Raw genomic sequence first — 12696 nt, 5'->3', positions numbered from 1 at the left:
TTTCAGAAATGTGTATATCTATATAGTTGCATTTTTCCAAGCCTTAATACTTATGAATATCTTTTTACAATCCCCAATATAGTTTACATTATGTCTTTTCATAATACATAATACATACATTTTAATTTCATTATTGTTCATCCTTAGCACTTAGGACAATTTCTGTTTTTAAAGTTATGCTTGGGATTTTTCCTTCTTAGTATCTGTTTAACAAGGAAAGCTCATTTGTGAACTACTCTCATTCTAAACTGCAAGTAGATTAATTATATCTAGATTTTAGTGCTTTTCAAGAATAAAGGCAAAATTATCAGTTTATGGTACCATTAATGCTCCTGTATATCTATCTTTTCTTTCATATTCTTACAGCTACCTGCCTAAGAAACGTTTTTAATTAATTGCTGCTATCCTTAATTATTGCAGTAGCTTCCTAGATTGTCTTTCCATCCAATCTTCTGAAACATGGTGTTGACTTTTTTTGCTCAAGATCTTTTGATAGTTCCCAATTTACTTCTGAAGAATCCAAATTCTTTAATCTGCTACTCAAAGTTACTTAGTCTAGTACTCAGAATCAAGAGATATTTTCATATTACTTTTTCTGACTTTATTCTATGTGAACCATATGTTTTAACCACAGTGGACTATTCCATGTTTCCAGTCATACAGAGGCTTTTGTGTGTCTTCAGGTTTGCTTAATTTTCTCCTTCACAGAAGTATTCATTATTCTCAATATTCTCTCAGGGTAACTTACCCTTTTAAAAACCATTGAAAACACCATGCCCCTTCAAGTGTTCCTTCAGAAAGACAAATAGGGAGTGATTTTCTTTCAACCCCAGCTTTGCTTTTGGGCCTGTTATAATATCTTGTCTTTCATTGTATGACCCATATATTTATTTTATCTCAAACGTTTTGATGTCAGAGGCTGGGTTTTGATAATTCAGTGGTCCCTGGCATGCTAACATGGTCTTGGAATCACCTAAGGGTCCTACTAATGATTAATGAAGACTGATGACTGTATTTTAAAAGTTATTCTATATCACTTTCTATATAAATGGTCTACTTCCATGGTTAATAGGCAGTAACTACTACTAACTTTTAAATCATCATAAAACATACTGTGTACTTATTTTTGAGGAAGAGAAAACACCATTAATGGAAAAGAACAAAGATTTCAAACACCTACTCAGATCTCTAAATGATCTGAAGCAACTTATAAGTATGAAAAAAGACATCACTGTCAACACAAGATAGTCTAAACTTTCCTTGAGGAGACTTTATCTAAATAAATTTCTAGATTCCAAAAGGTTTTCCACATCCACAATGGTAATTGGACTTCCCAAAACTGGTGAAACTGACATTTAGATGAGTTTTTTAATTCTATCACAAAGAATTCAGAATATTGACACATTGTAGGTTAACCTGAAAATAACTTCACAAAAGATAACTTTTACATAAAATAAGAGTAATATAGAAGGCCATAATGACTTTCTAATATTTTAGTTTTTCTTTTTTGAGTTATTAACTCCTTGAACTCTTTTGAATAATAACTAAATTTTGTTATGCACATAGTATTTGACAGACATTTTATAAACAACTTTATAAATATTAACTTGATACAAAAATTCTATACAAAAATTCTATGCAATAGAATTCATATTCATCATGCGTAGAATGTGAAACCAAGGAATTGAAATAATAAATGCTTTATCAAAGGCTGTATGAACAAAAACTGGTAGAGGTGGAGTTTTAACCCAGGAAGCTCCAGAATCCACAGTATTTAATAACTGAGCTCTGGTACCTTTCAATTTATGAAATATTTAATAGCTAAAATCATTACCATTCACCTGAAACTAATACAAAATTGTTAATCAACTATATACTCCCATATAAAATAAAAAGTTAAAAATAAACAAATAAAACCATTAAGATAGATAGAAGAGTGCAAAGTATTAAAATACAGATTAGATTTTGACTCCATCTTTGTGATAAGCACACCCCTAAAATGAAATTCGAATATCAATTAGAGAGTTGTAGGAACACAGAACTAAAATTATCGAAATGATGAGAGTTGTCAAATAAATGGTAGGTGATGGAAAGTGTCTTGTTTCTAATTAAGGAATTTTAAAAAACCAATTAAACATTTAGGAGAATTGAGTAATTAAAGTTATATCCAAGAATCAGGTAGGCATAGACAGAATAGAAAATCTAAGTGTACCATCACTTTCACAAGGGAGAAACTCCACATTTGATCCAAACAGTAAAGATAAGCATATTTTAAAAATACACAGCCATTCAAATTAAGGACTAAAATTAAAATTATTTCTTTCATGTAATGTGCTTTTAATAGCCAAATAAAATTTAGGCACTGAAGGTATTGTGAGAAATATAAAATAAGCCACAAAATAATACTGGTTTCAGGTTACTTACAGGTGAGCAAAGGAAATAAAATGTCATATATTGCTGGTCATAAATGTTAAAGAAATTAAGAAATACATTAATAACAAATTAAGAATTGAGTGTTGCAGAAACCATTCATTCCATTCCATTAAGTTCCACCTTTCTCTCCAAAGGAATATGCTTAAAATCTATGACCAACTAACATCAAGGCAGGTCAAACAGTTACAAGAAGCAAAGATTAAAAAAAGACAAGAAGGGGCTTCCCTGGTGATGCAGTGGTTGAGAATCCGCCTGCCAACGCAGGGGACACGGGTTCGAGCCCTGGTCTGGGAAGATCCCACATGCCGTGGAGCAACTGGGCCCATGAGCCACAACTACTGAGCTTGCGCGTCTGGAGCCTGTGCTCCGCAACAAGAGAGGCCACGATAGTGAGAGGTCCGCGCACCGCGATGAAGAGTGGCCCCCACTTGCCGCAACTAGAGAGAGCCCTCCCACAGAAACGAAGACCCAACACAGCCAAAAATAAATAAATAAATTTTTTTAAAAAAAGACAAGAAGAATAAAAAAATGAAAAGATTAAAAAAATAATAATAAACTTTCTTGGACTCTCAAAGTTTTACTGTACAAAACTAAAAACGTTAACTTGAATTAATGAGTCCTAATCATCCTGCATATTCTGTGTAATAAAGATTTATAAATTAATCATTTGAACAGCAAGAATGGAATTAATAGTTTTTCTAATCAAATTATTTTTCTAAATCATATATAAAATATGTTTAAATGTGAAATATTTTTCCATAATATTCCAACTCATCTACAAAGGGCTGATAGTATTTTCCTCAATATTAATCATTAGAGGTAAGAAGATTTTTATCAGATTAAAAGAAATGAGTTACTATACATAGATCCTCCAAAAATGTTGTTATTGACGTGACTGTAAAAAAGTATCTGATAATAAAGCACATATCTTGAAATAGTACAATGTTCTGTTTGATATTCTGTTGAAAGGAATATTAAATATTTGTTCACTTTTGATTTTATTTTTATCTGGTCTATAATAAATTTGGTAAGAATATGAAAACATGCAAATTTTGAAGAGAAATTATTATTCTGTACTTTATTACTAAACTGCTTAAAATACCAATAAACACTATATACATGTAGTATATATAGTAATATGTTTCTCTATACCTATGTAACAGACCCTAAGAGAGAGAAGAAAATAAAATGGATGGGCTCTGATCTTAAAGTAAAAGTAATCGCCAGAAAATATGTAAATATTATCAAAACATAGTATATGAAGTAAGGTTAAAACTACATACAATGAAAAATAAACACTATTTGGAGGAATGTATATAAACTGGTTGTTGTTAGGGTTCAGAAAGTTAGGTATTACAAAGAATAAAATCGTATTCAGTAAGAAGAAATTTATCCAAGAAAAATTTGAATTTGAGTAGAAACCCAACACATGGAGAATGGTTAATGTCTGATGGCACTGAGAAACAGCGATTAAATTCGCCATATACACGTGTATCAAATCATCACGTTTTATACCTTAAACATACTCAATGTTATTCACCAAATATATCGCAATAAATCTGGGGGAAAAAACGATTAATTTTAAATATTTTTAAACCACAGTAACGTTTGAATACTGAAGTGTGAAAACATGCTATATATTAAAAAAAGAAAAATAAATGTGAAATACTATAAAATTATAAAATTTCGTCTTAAATATTTTAATATCAATATAAATGGACCTACCTCGGTGCAATGATCAACATCTTGCAGTTTGCCCGCGTTCTCTGAACCTGGGAACGGAGGCAGGCTGGGGCTGAAGGCCATGAGATCTGCCTTGGGAGGCCCCTCCCCAGAGCACACCCGCTGCCGCCTCTGCTGCGAGTAAGACCAGCTCCCCACCGCGCTGGAGCACACCAGCGTGGGCTTCCCGGGCCCGCACGCGCCCTCGCTGGGCGGCGCCGAGCACCGCAGCGCCGTGTACAGCAGCAGCGTGAGCACCAACAGGCTGGACACCGCGCAGATGGCGATGATCAGGTACACGTTCACATCCACCAGAGCGGCTTCCGCGCCAGCGGCGCCCGTCGACGCCCGCGAAGAGGCCTTGGGCGCCTGGCCGCTGTCCTCCAGCGACAGCAGCACGGTGGCCGTGGCCGTCAGCGCCGGCTCGCCGTGGTCCTTCACCAGCACCAGCAGGCGCTGGCGCGGCGCGTCCGCCTCGTCCAGGGCGCGCGTCGTGCTGATCTCGCCCGTGTACAGCCCCACGCGGAACGGGCTGCGCGCGCCACCCGCCGCCGGCTGCAGCTCGTACGACAGCCACGCGTTGTAGCCCGAGTCCGCGTCCACCGCGCGCACCTTCGCCACCACGTGGCCCGCGCCCACCGACCGAGCCACCCGCTGGCTCAGCGCGCCCGCCCCGCCGCCCGGCCCGGGCAGCAGCAGCGCCGGCGCGTTGTCGTTCTCATCCAGCACGAACACCTGCAGCGTCACGTTGCTGCCCAGAGGCGGCACGCCCGCGTCGCGCGCGCTCACCTGGAACTGCAGCAGCTCCAGCTCCTCGTGGTCCAGCGGCTGCAGCGCGTACACCTTGCCGCTCTCCGCGTGCACCGACACGTAGCTCGACAGCGCTCGCTCGCCCACCCGCCGCTCCACCAGCGAGTAGGACACCAGCGCGTTCTCCTGCGCGTCCGCGTCCCGCGCCGACACCGTGAAGATGTGGCAGCCGGGCGGGTTGTTCTCCTTCACCAACACCGTGTACTCGGGCTGCGCGAACGTAGGCGCGTTGTCGTTCACGTCGGCCACCTCCACGGACACGCTGGCTGTGGCCGACAGGGAAGGCGAGCCCCCGTCCCGCGCTGTAACCACCACCTCATAGTTCGACACACTCTCGCGATCCAAGGCGCTGTCCAGAACCAATGAATAGTAATTCTTGAAGGTGGACACTAGTTTGAAGGGAACATGGGGCGTCAGAGAGCAGGTCACCTGCCCGTTGGCACCTGAGTCGAGATCGGACACGCTAATTAGGGCAATGACAGTGCCGAAATGAGCGTCCTCTCGCACAGGCAAGGATAAGGAAGTCAGTGCAATCTGAGGAACATTATCATTTTTATCCAAAACTTTCACCAAGATGGTGCAATGACCAGCCATGGGAGGGTGGCCTTTGTCTGTCGCATCAATACGGATTTTGTATAAATTTATATTTTCAAAATCTAAATTCCCTTGAATTACTATTTCTCCAGTATTTGGATCTATTCTAAACTGGTTACTAACCATGGGTGGAACAAGACTATTAAAAGAGTATGAAAACTCCCCATTCGCTCCTTCATCCCTATCAGAAGCATTCAGTCTCATAACTATTGTTCCGTTATCTGAGTTTTCAAATATTTTTGCTTCATACTCAGACTGTCCAAAACTGGGAGCATTGTCATTCACATCCAGTACGGTAACCAGCAGCTGAACAGTGGCAGTGAGCTCAGGTTTGCCTTGGTCAGTGGCCATGAGGAATAAGTTATGTTCAGGCGCTTCCTCTCTGTCCAACGATTTCCTTAACACGAGCGCAATTTGTGTAGTGTCATCACTGTTTGTTTTCACATCTAACGCGAAGTTTTCGTTGGAACTGAGCTTGTAGGTTAAGACAGAATTTGAGCCCACATCTGCATCCGACGCGCCCTCTAGTGGAAACAACGAATCTGGCAGCCTAGATTCGGAAATCAACACTCTTTGTTCCTTTACCGGGAACACAGGCGGGTTGTCGTTAATGTCCTTCACCTCCACTTCCACATGGAACACCTGCAGCGGCCGGTCCACGATCACCTCCAGGTGGATACTGCACTCCGCGCTCCGCCCGCACAGCTCCTCCCGGTCGATCCGAGAATTCACAAACAAAATGCCATTCTGCAGATTTACCTCCAGAAGGTCCCCGCGGCCTTTGGACGCCACCCGGAACAGACGCGGCACCAGCTCCGCCAGCTCCAGCCCCAGGTCCTGGGCGATGCGGCCCACGAAGGTGCCATGTTTGGCCTCCTCCGGGACGGAGTAGTGGATCTGGCCGCTCCCGGCTTCCCAGGCTACAAGGAGCAGAAGCGAGAGAAGCAAACACCGGGATCTCAGTCGGCCTTCAGGTGTAATAAGCATTTCAAATACTTGCTGGTTTAGTTCCATCAGGAAATCTTGTCTAGGCATTAAGATGAAATATTGTATGATCCCGAGTCTGTTAATTCAGTTCTTCTGCGCCTGCCATCATTCAACACTCGTGGAAGGATGCAGTAATGGGAGCAATGGACTTGAATAACAGCTAGTGTAACTTCACGGTAGACAGCGACATCATGCGGCTCGAAAGGGTAAGAAATGAATTCACAACGAAGCTACGCTATAGTTCTTGAAATTAAAGATAGATATTTATATTGCATATAAATATGCCTTATTTTAATAGTAAATCTCCTCATGTTTGTAATTTGCAGGGTCAGTTTATCTCGTCTGTTTTCTTTTATTAGTTCAGAGTAGGGTAAGCGTTCAAAATACTCATAGTGAAACAACTTTCCTCCCAATAATGTAAAAACTGTATCAACCATTTTAGAAAGCTTAAGTGTGATATGAACCAGGCTTGGGAATTAGAAGTGAAAACTATCCTACATATTTGTATAGAGAAGAAACATGTGCATGTATTTCTGTCACAAGATATACTATTATATTTTGAGAAAAGAGTGTAATTTTAAATTAGCAAATTCTACCCAAAATTTAAAAACCTTATAGATTATCAAAGTCCATTCTTTCTTTGTTCAGTGAACATCAACTACTCCTAATAATGTTTTTTAATTTAATAATGGAAGCTGAAAATTTTAGCACATATTCTTTACAACATTTCTTAATTTCTCTGCAGCTTACATTAGTCCTCCCCCTCAAAACATTTTCCTTTGCATACTTCTCCATCACTGCAAAATCTTGTGGAATTTCTACCTATTGTGCTTTGCTGCTCTGATCCTTCCACTGCTCCTAAATGACCTTATCCTTTTCTTTCTACCTCAACCTCTTATATGCTTTTATTTGTGTTCTCATCCACTTCCAACATTTCAGACAAGACTTCTATTGAAGGTATTCCCAAACTCACATCTTCCTCCCCCTTTTCAATGGTTATAATTGTCATTTTTAGCCATACATGCTGATGACTCCTAGAAAATAATTTGATTACAATTTAAAGATTATGAAGATAAATCATTAATACCCCACAAATTCAAACCCTTAAATTCACCTTTTATTTAATGGCATGAACATTCTACATGTCACCTATATCAATTTTTTATTACTCCATCTCCCTTACCTGCCCTATTCAAAGTTGGCCTATAGTCCATCTGTCTTTTCACATACCACCATATTTATCTTCATGAGTACAGCTTTTATTGGATTGCACTAAACATATAAATCCCAAGATGTTAGAATCATTTCTATGTGACCTGAGATATGATCACAAGCCGACATTTCCAGTGTTATTTTCAACTACTCTCCAATATTAATTCTATTTTGCAGACAACATAGGTCACTTGCTTTCCTGCTTCCGCAATACAAACTTTGTTCAATTTTTTTAAAATTACCTCCATCTTTACCTGTAAAAATGCTCCACTCATATCAAAGTCATGCCAAAATATCATCTTACCATGAATTCATCCTTAATGTCATCAACTGTAGGTAACTAAACTCTTTCTCAAAAGGAGACAATGAAAGTTATTAAAAAGAATTTTCAAACGGACACTTGCCAACACTCACCCTTCTCCAGAATTCTGATATACTTGTAAAATCCTCACAGACAACTGTAATACAAAGTACCCCCCAACATGAGAACATTTTACATAACTTACATAACAACATCTTAAAATAACTAACCTAGATCTATCCTGATAAGTAGTAGTCCTTATCGCTTTCTATTACACTTATTTTGAGTAAACAAAGAGTTCATTTGCCAACCAATAATAAGCCCCCAAATAAAAGGTTCTTTTGTTTACAGGAAGCAAAGCCTTGACAAAAGATATATTGGCCTACAGTCTTGTTAGTTGAAGGTTTTCTATAGTGGTGAAGGTATTTCATAAATTGCTGCCCTAAGTGAAGAATCTCTTTGAATATCAACTTTTAAATTAGTTAATTAAAGTATCAAATCTGTCTTTCTATTGAAGTTCCTAGCAATTTCCAGAAGGTTGATAATATAGTCCAATTAACTGAACAGTTACAATAATTCTATTTATTGGCTCCAAGTAGAAAATTATACAATGTTACTGAAATCATATATGCAATTTCCTTTTCATTGGAAAAGGAAAATACTGGTCTCCTCATAAGAAACATCTTATATTTTTGTTTATTTATTTACTCAAATAGTTCATCTAGTCAAGGGAGAAGATTGTGTGAGAAAAAAAAGTTTAGTCAATCTATGAACATCTTCCTCCCCCAGCAAAGAAAATTCTCAGTTATAAATAAAGAGTTTATATTTCAAAACTAAATTAACTTGATTTTTTTAACTTGATTTTTAAAAAGCTGACAACTGTTAACTACAAATTTACACAGTGGTGAGAATGCCCTCTCCATTTATAGGACTCCCGCAAAGTAATGAGGTATTAGAGATGTTTAAGTAGTATGATGCAAGTGTATTTATAAAACTAAATACATGTGAGAATGCAAGAAATAGGAAAGCAATAAAAAGGGGAATTGACATTTTGTCATATGAAATGTGGAATATTTATTCCTGGCTAAACCCATATTGTTTTTTCAAGAAGTGTAGAAAAACAGTTCTCTGTATTTGAGATGGAGAGCACTCTTGCCTATAGTAGATAAAATGTACGGCTTTGTTGTAAAAATGGTATTGGTAAACAACAAACTTGGGGGGGGGTGCTGGTTATATCATAGTACAGTTTTTTAAAATCTAAAAACAAAAGGCAATAATAAATAAAAATGTTTTCTAACTCAAAAATGTTAAGATTTTCCCAACTGTGAGAATTCACAATTATTTCTCACCAATATAATAATTTGTGAATTGGAAAAGAAAAAGTAAGATAGAGAAAAACTAATCATTGTTCCACTAAATGTTGATGTTGGAGGGGGGAATTATGACATATCTGCAAAATGGGACAACATGGGCTGGAAAAAAGAATGAAAAATCTCCTTAAGTAATATGTCATGATAGACAAATTATATTAAATGAAGGGGGGAAGGAAAATCAACACAAATATTATGTCTTAAAACGAGAGAGGGGAGTTTATTAGTATATGAAAAATTCTCTAGAAGAATAGCCAAGAAATTGGAAAGTTTGAAATATTCAGCAGGTATATTAAATGGCTTGATATTGGAGGTGGAATGGAAACATTTTAAAACATTTTAAATCATGTAAATGTATTTTGTATTCAAAAATGAATAAAATGAAGCCACTAGAGCTAAAATATTTTAATTATAAATATCAAATTCACCATTAGTATGCTAAGGCCAACATTTAAACAGACTTGAAAGAGTCATTCAATGCACAAATATTACTGAAAAAATTAATTCATATTCATATTCATATGTGTAATAAAAATACTCAAATAATGGATAGTCTATGGAGAACAAAAAAGGCAAATTGACACGATGATGTTAAATATTTCTATGTAGTTACAACATGGGGCTTTGACAATAAATAATAATGCCAAGTATGTATCTTACAAGTATCTTACTACAACACTAAAATTTGAAAATTGAAACGTTCAACTAAAAATTTTATTCTGCAAATGCTTTCTATGGTCCGCAGAAAACTAGTCCATTAACTCAAACCTTTAAAACCTTATAAAAAGGGGATTGTTACTGAAACACTATAGTGCAAAACAATTTTCTCCAACAAAGTAAATTTTAAGCATAACTATAAGTAAATGAATTAGTACCAAGAGAATTTATATCTAAAAGGATACAATAATTACTTATAAAGCCATAATTTAAAATAAAAAGAGAAGATAGAGAATAATATTAAATATTTCATATTAAAGACATGACGAAAAATTGCTGTAAGATTTTTGAGACTCACGGTGTCCGTAGAGATGGGACCCTGAGGCAGGCTGGGGTTGAAGGCCATGAGATCTGCCTTGGGCGGCCCCTCCCCAGAGCACACCCGCTGCCGCCTCTGCTGCGAGTAAGACCAGCTCCCCACCGCGCTGGAGCACACCAGCGTGGGCTTCCCGGGCCCGCACGCGCCCTCGCTGGGCGGCGCCGAGCACCGCAGCGCCGTGTACAGCAGCAGCGTGAGCACCAACAGGCTGGACACCGCGCAGATGGCGATGATCAGGTACACGTTCACATCCACCAGAGCGGCCTCCGCGCCAGCGGCGCCCGTCGACGCCCGCGAAGAGGCCTTGGGCGCCTGGCCGCTGTCCTCCAGCGACAGCAGCACGGTGGCCGTGGCCGTCAGCGCCGGCTCGCCGTGGTCCTTCACCAGCACCAGCAGGCGCTGGCGCGGCGCGTCCGCCTCGTCCAGGGCGCGCGTCGTGCTGATCTCGCCCGTGTACAGCCCCACGCGGAACGGGCTGCGCGCGCCACCCGCCGCCGGCTGCAGCTCGTACGACAGCCACGCGTTGTAGCCCGAGTCCGCGTCCACCGCGCGCACCTTCGCCACCACGTGGCCCGCGCCCACCGACCGAGCCACCCGCTGGCTCAGTGCGCCCGCCCCGCCGCCCGGCCCGGGCGGCAGCAGTGCGGGCGCGTTGTCGTTCTCGTCCAGCACGAACACCTGCAGCGTCACGTTGCTGCCCAGAGGCGGCACGCCCGCGTCGCGCGCGCTCACCTGGAACTGCAGCAGCTCCAGCTCCTCGTGGTCCAGCGGCTGCAGCGCGTACACCTTGCCGCTCTCCGCGTGCACCGACACGTAGCTCGACAGCGCTCGCTCGCCCACCCGCCGCTCCACCAGCGAGTAGGACACCAGCGCGTTCTCCTGCGCGTCCGCGTCCCGCGCCGACACCGTGAAGATGTGGCAGCCGGGCGGGTTGTTCTCCTTCACCAACACCGTGTACTCGGGCTGTGCGAACGCGGGCGCGTTGTCGTTCACGTCGGCCACCTCCACGGACACGCTGGCCGTGGTCGACAGCGAAGGCGAGCCCCGGTCCCTCGCAGTCACCACCATCTCATAGTTCGACACACTCTCGCGATCCAAGGCGCTGTCCAGAACCAATGAATAGTAATTCTTGAAGGTGGACACCAGCTTGAAGGGGACATGAGGCGTCAGGGTGCAAGTCACCTGCCCATTGGCACCGGAGTCGTGGTCTGACAGACTGATCAGGGCGATGACAGTGCCCAGTTGGGCGTCCTCTTGCATAGGCAGAGATAGGGATGTTATGACTATCTCTGGGGTATTATCATTCTCATCCAGGATTTTCACTATCACTTTGCAGTGTCAGTTAATGGGAACGGACTTTTATCAACAGCATCAATATTAATTTCATATAAATTACAGTCTTCATAATCCAGTTTTCTTTCCCTGAACTGTTATATCCCCACTATTAGCATTGATCACAAATTTAGATTTTACGTTGTCAACAACAAGATTACTAAAGAGGTACACTATTTCCTTATTAATGCTCTCATCTGCATCTGAGGCATTCAGCAGGCATGCAGTTCGGTGCATTTTCCAGTATTCTGACATTATAAATTGATTTATCAAATTCCGGGGCATCATCATTCGCATCCAATACATTGATCAATAACTGAACTGTACCTGTTAGTTCAGGTTTTCCTCCATCAATTGCAATCAGCAATAAACGATGTTCTTGCGTTTCTTCCCTACCTACTGGTTTCTTCAAAACTAACTCTAAAAAGTTTGTTTCCTCTTCATTTGTTTTAACATCCAAGTCAAAATATTCATTAGCTTGTAACTTGTATCTCAGTTCTGCGTTTCTTCCGATATCCATATCAGATGCGCCCTCTAGCGGAAACCGAGAATCCGCTATTCTTGATTCTAAAATAGTGTTTGTTCTTGTCGCAAGAACCTTGGGGGGTTGTCATTAACGTCCTTCATCTCCACCTCCACATGGAACACCTGCAGCGGCCGGTCCACGATCACCTCCAGGTGGATACTGCACTCCGCGCTCCGCCCGCACAGCTCCTCCCGGTCGATCCGAGAATTCACAAACAAAATGCCATTCTGCAGATTTACCTCCAGAAGGTCCCTACGGCCTTTGGATGCCACCCGGAACAGGCGCAGCACCAGCTTCGCCAGCTCCAGCCCCAGGTCCTGGGCGATGTGGCCCACGACGGTGCCGTGTTTGGCCTCCTCAGGGACCGACTAGT

The 12696-nt window shown here is 41.2% G+C and overlaps 1 protein-coding gene and 1 pseudogene across 8 annotated transcripts in view; both read right to left on the bottom strand.

Annotated features, from left to right (window-relative positions):
* Positions 1-12696, bottom strand: part of LOC309622639 (protocadherin alpha-C2) — a gene marked incomplete at its 5' end in the record, with an annotated part of 176592 nt that overhangs the window by 144252 nt on the left and 19644 nt on the right. Inside the window, one exon of one of the 7 annotated variants that reach the window (XM_082378621.1) lies at positions 4159-9980. The exons of 4 other annotated variants lie outside the window; for them this stretch is intronic. In XM_082378621.1, coding sequence (XP_082234747.1) covers positions 4159-6594 — 2436 coding nt within the window. Of the gene's footprint in view, positions 1-4158; positions 9981-12696 lie in introns of those variants that run through there. 2 more of the 7 variants (XM_082378618.1, XM_082378620.1) reach the window with 2 other exon arrangements.
* Positions 7442-12693, bottom strand: LOC309623078 (protocadherin alpha-3 pseudogene; annotated as a pseudogene). Its single transcript has 3 exons — positions 10445-12693; positions 8173-8216; positions 7442-7580 (listed from the first exon to the last, which is right to left on the bottom strand). The product of its transcript is annotated as a protocadherin alpha-3 pseudogene (transcript).

The sequence above is a fragment of the Balaenoptera borealis genome, assembly GCF_965194805.1.
Source record: "Balaenoptera borealis genome assembly, chromosome: 2".
Taxonomy (NCBI): Eukaryota; Metazoa; Chordata; class Mammalia; order Artiodactyla; family Balaenopteridae; genus Balaenoptera; species Balaenoptera borealis.
Note: the sequence above shows the minus strand (reverse complement) of the source record. Positions and strands in the feature narration are given on the sequence as shown.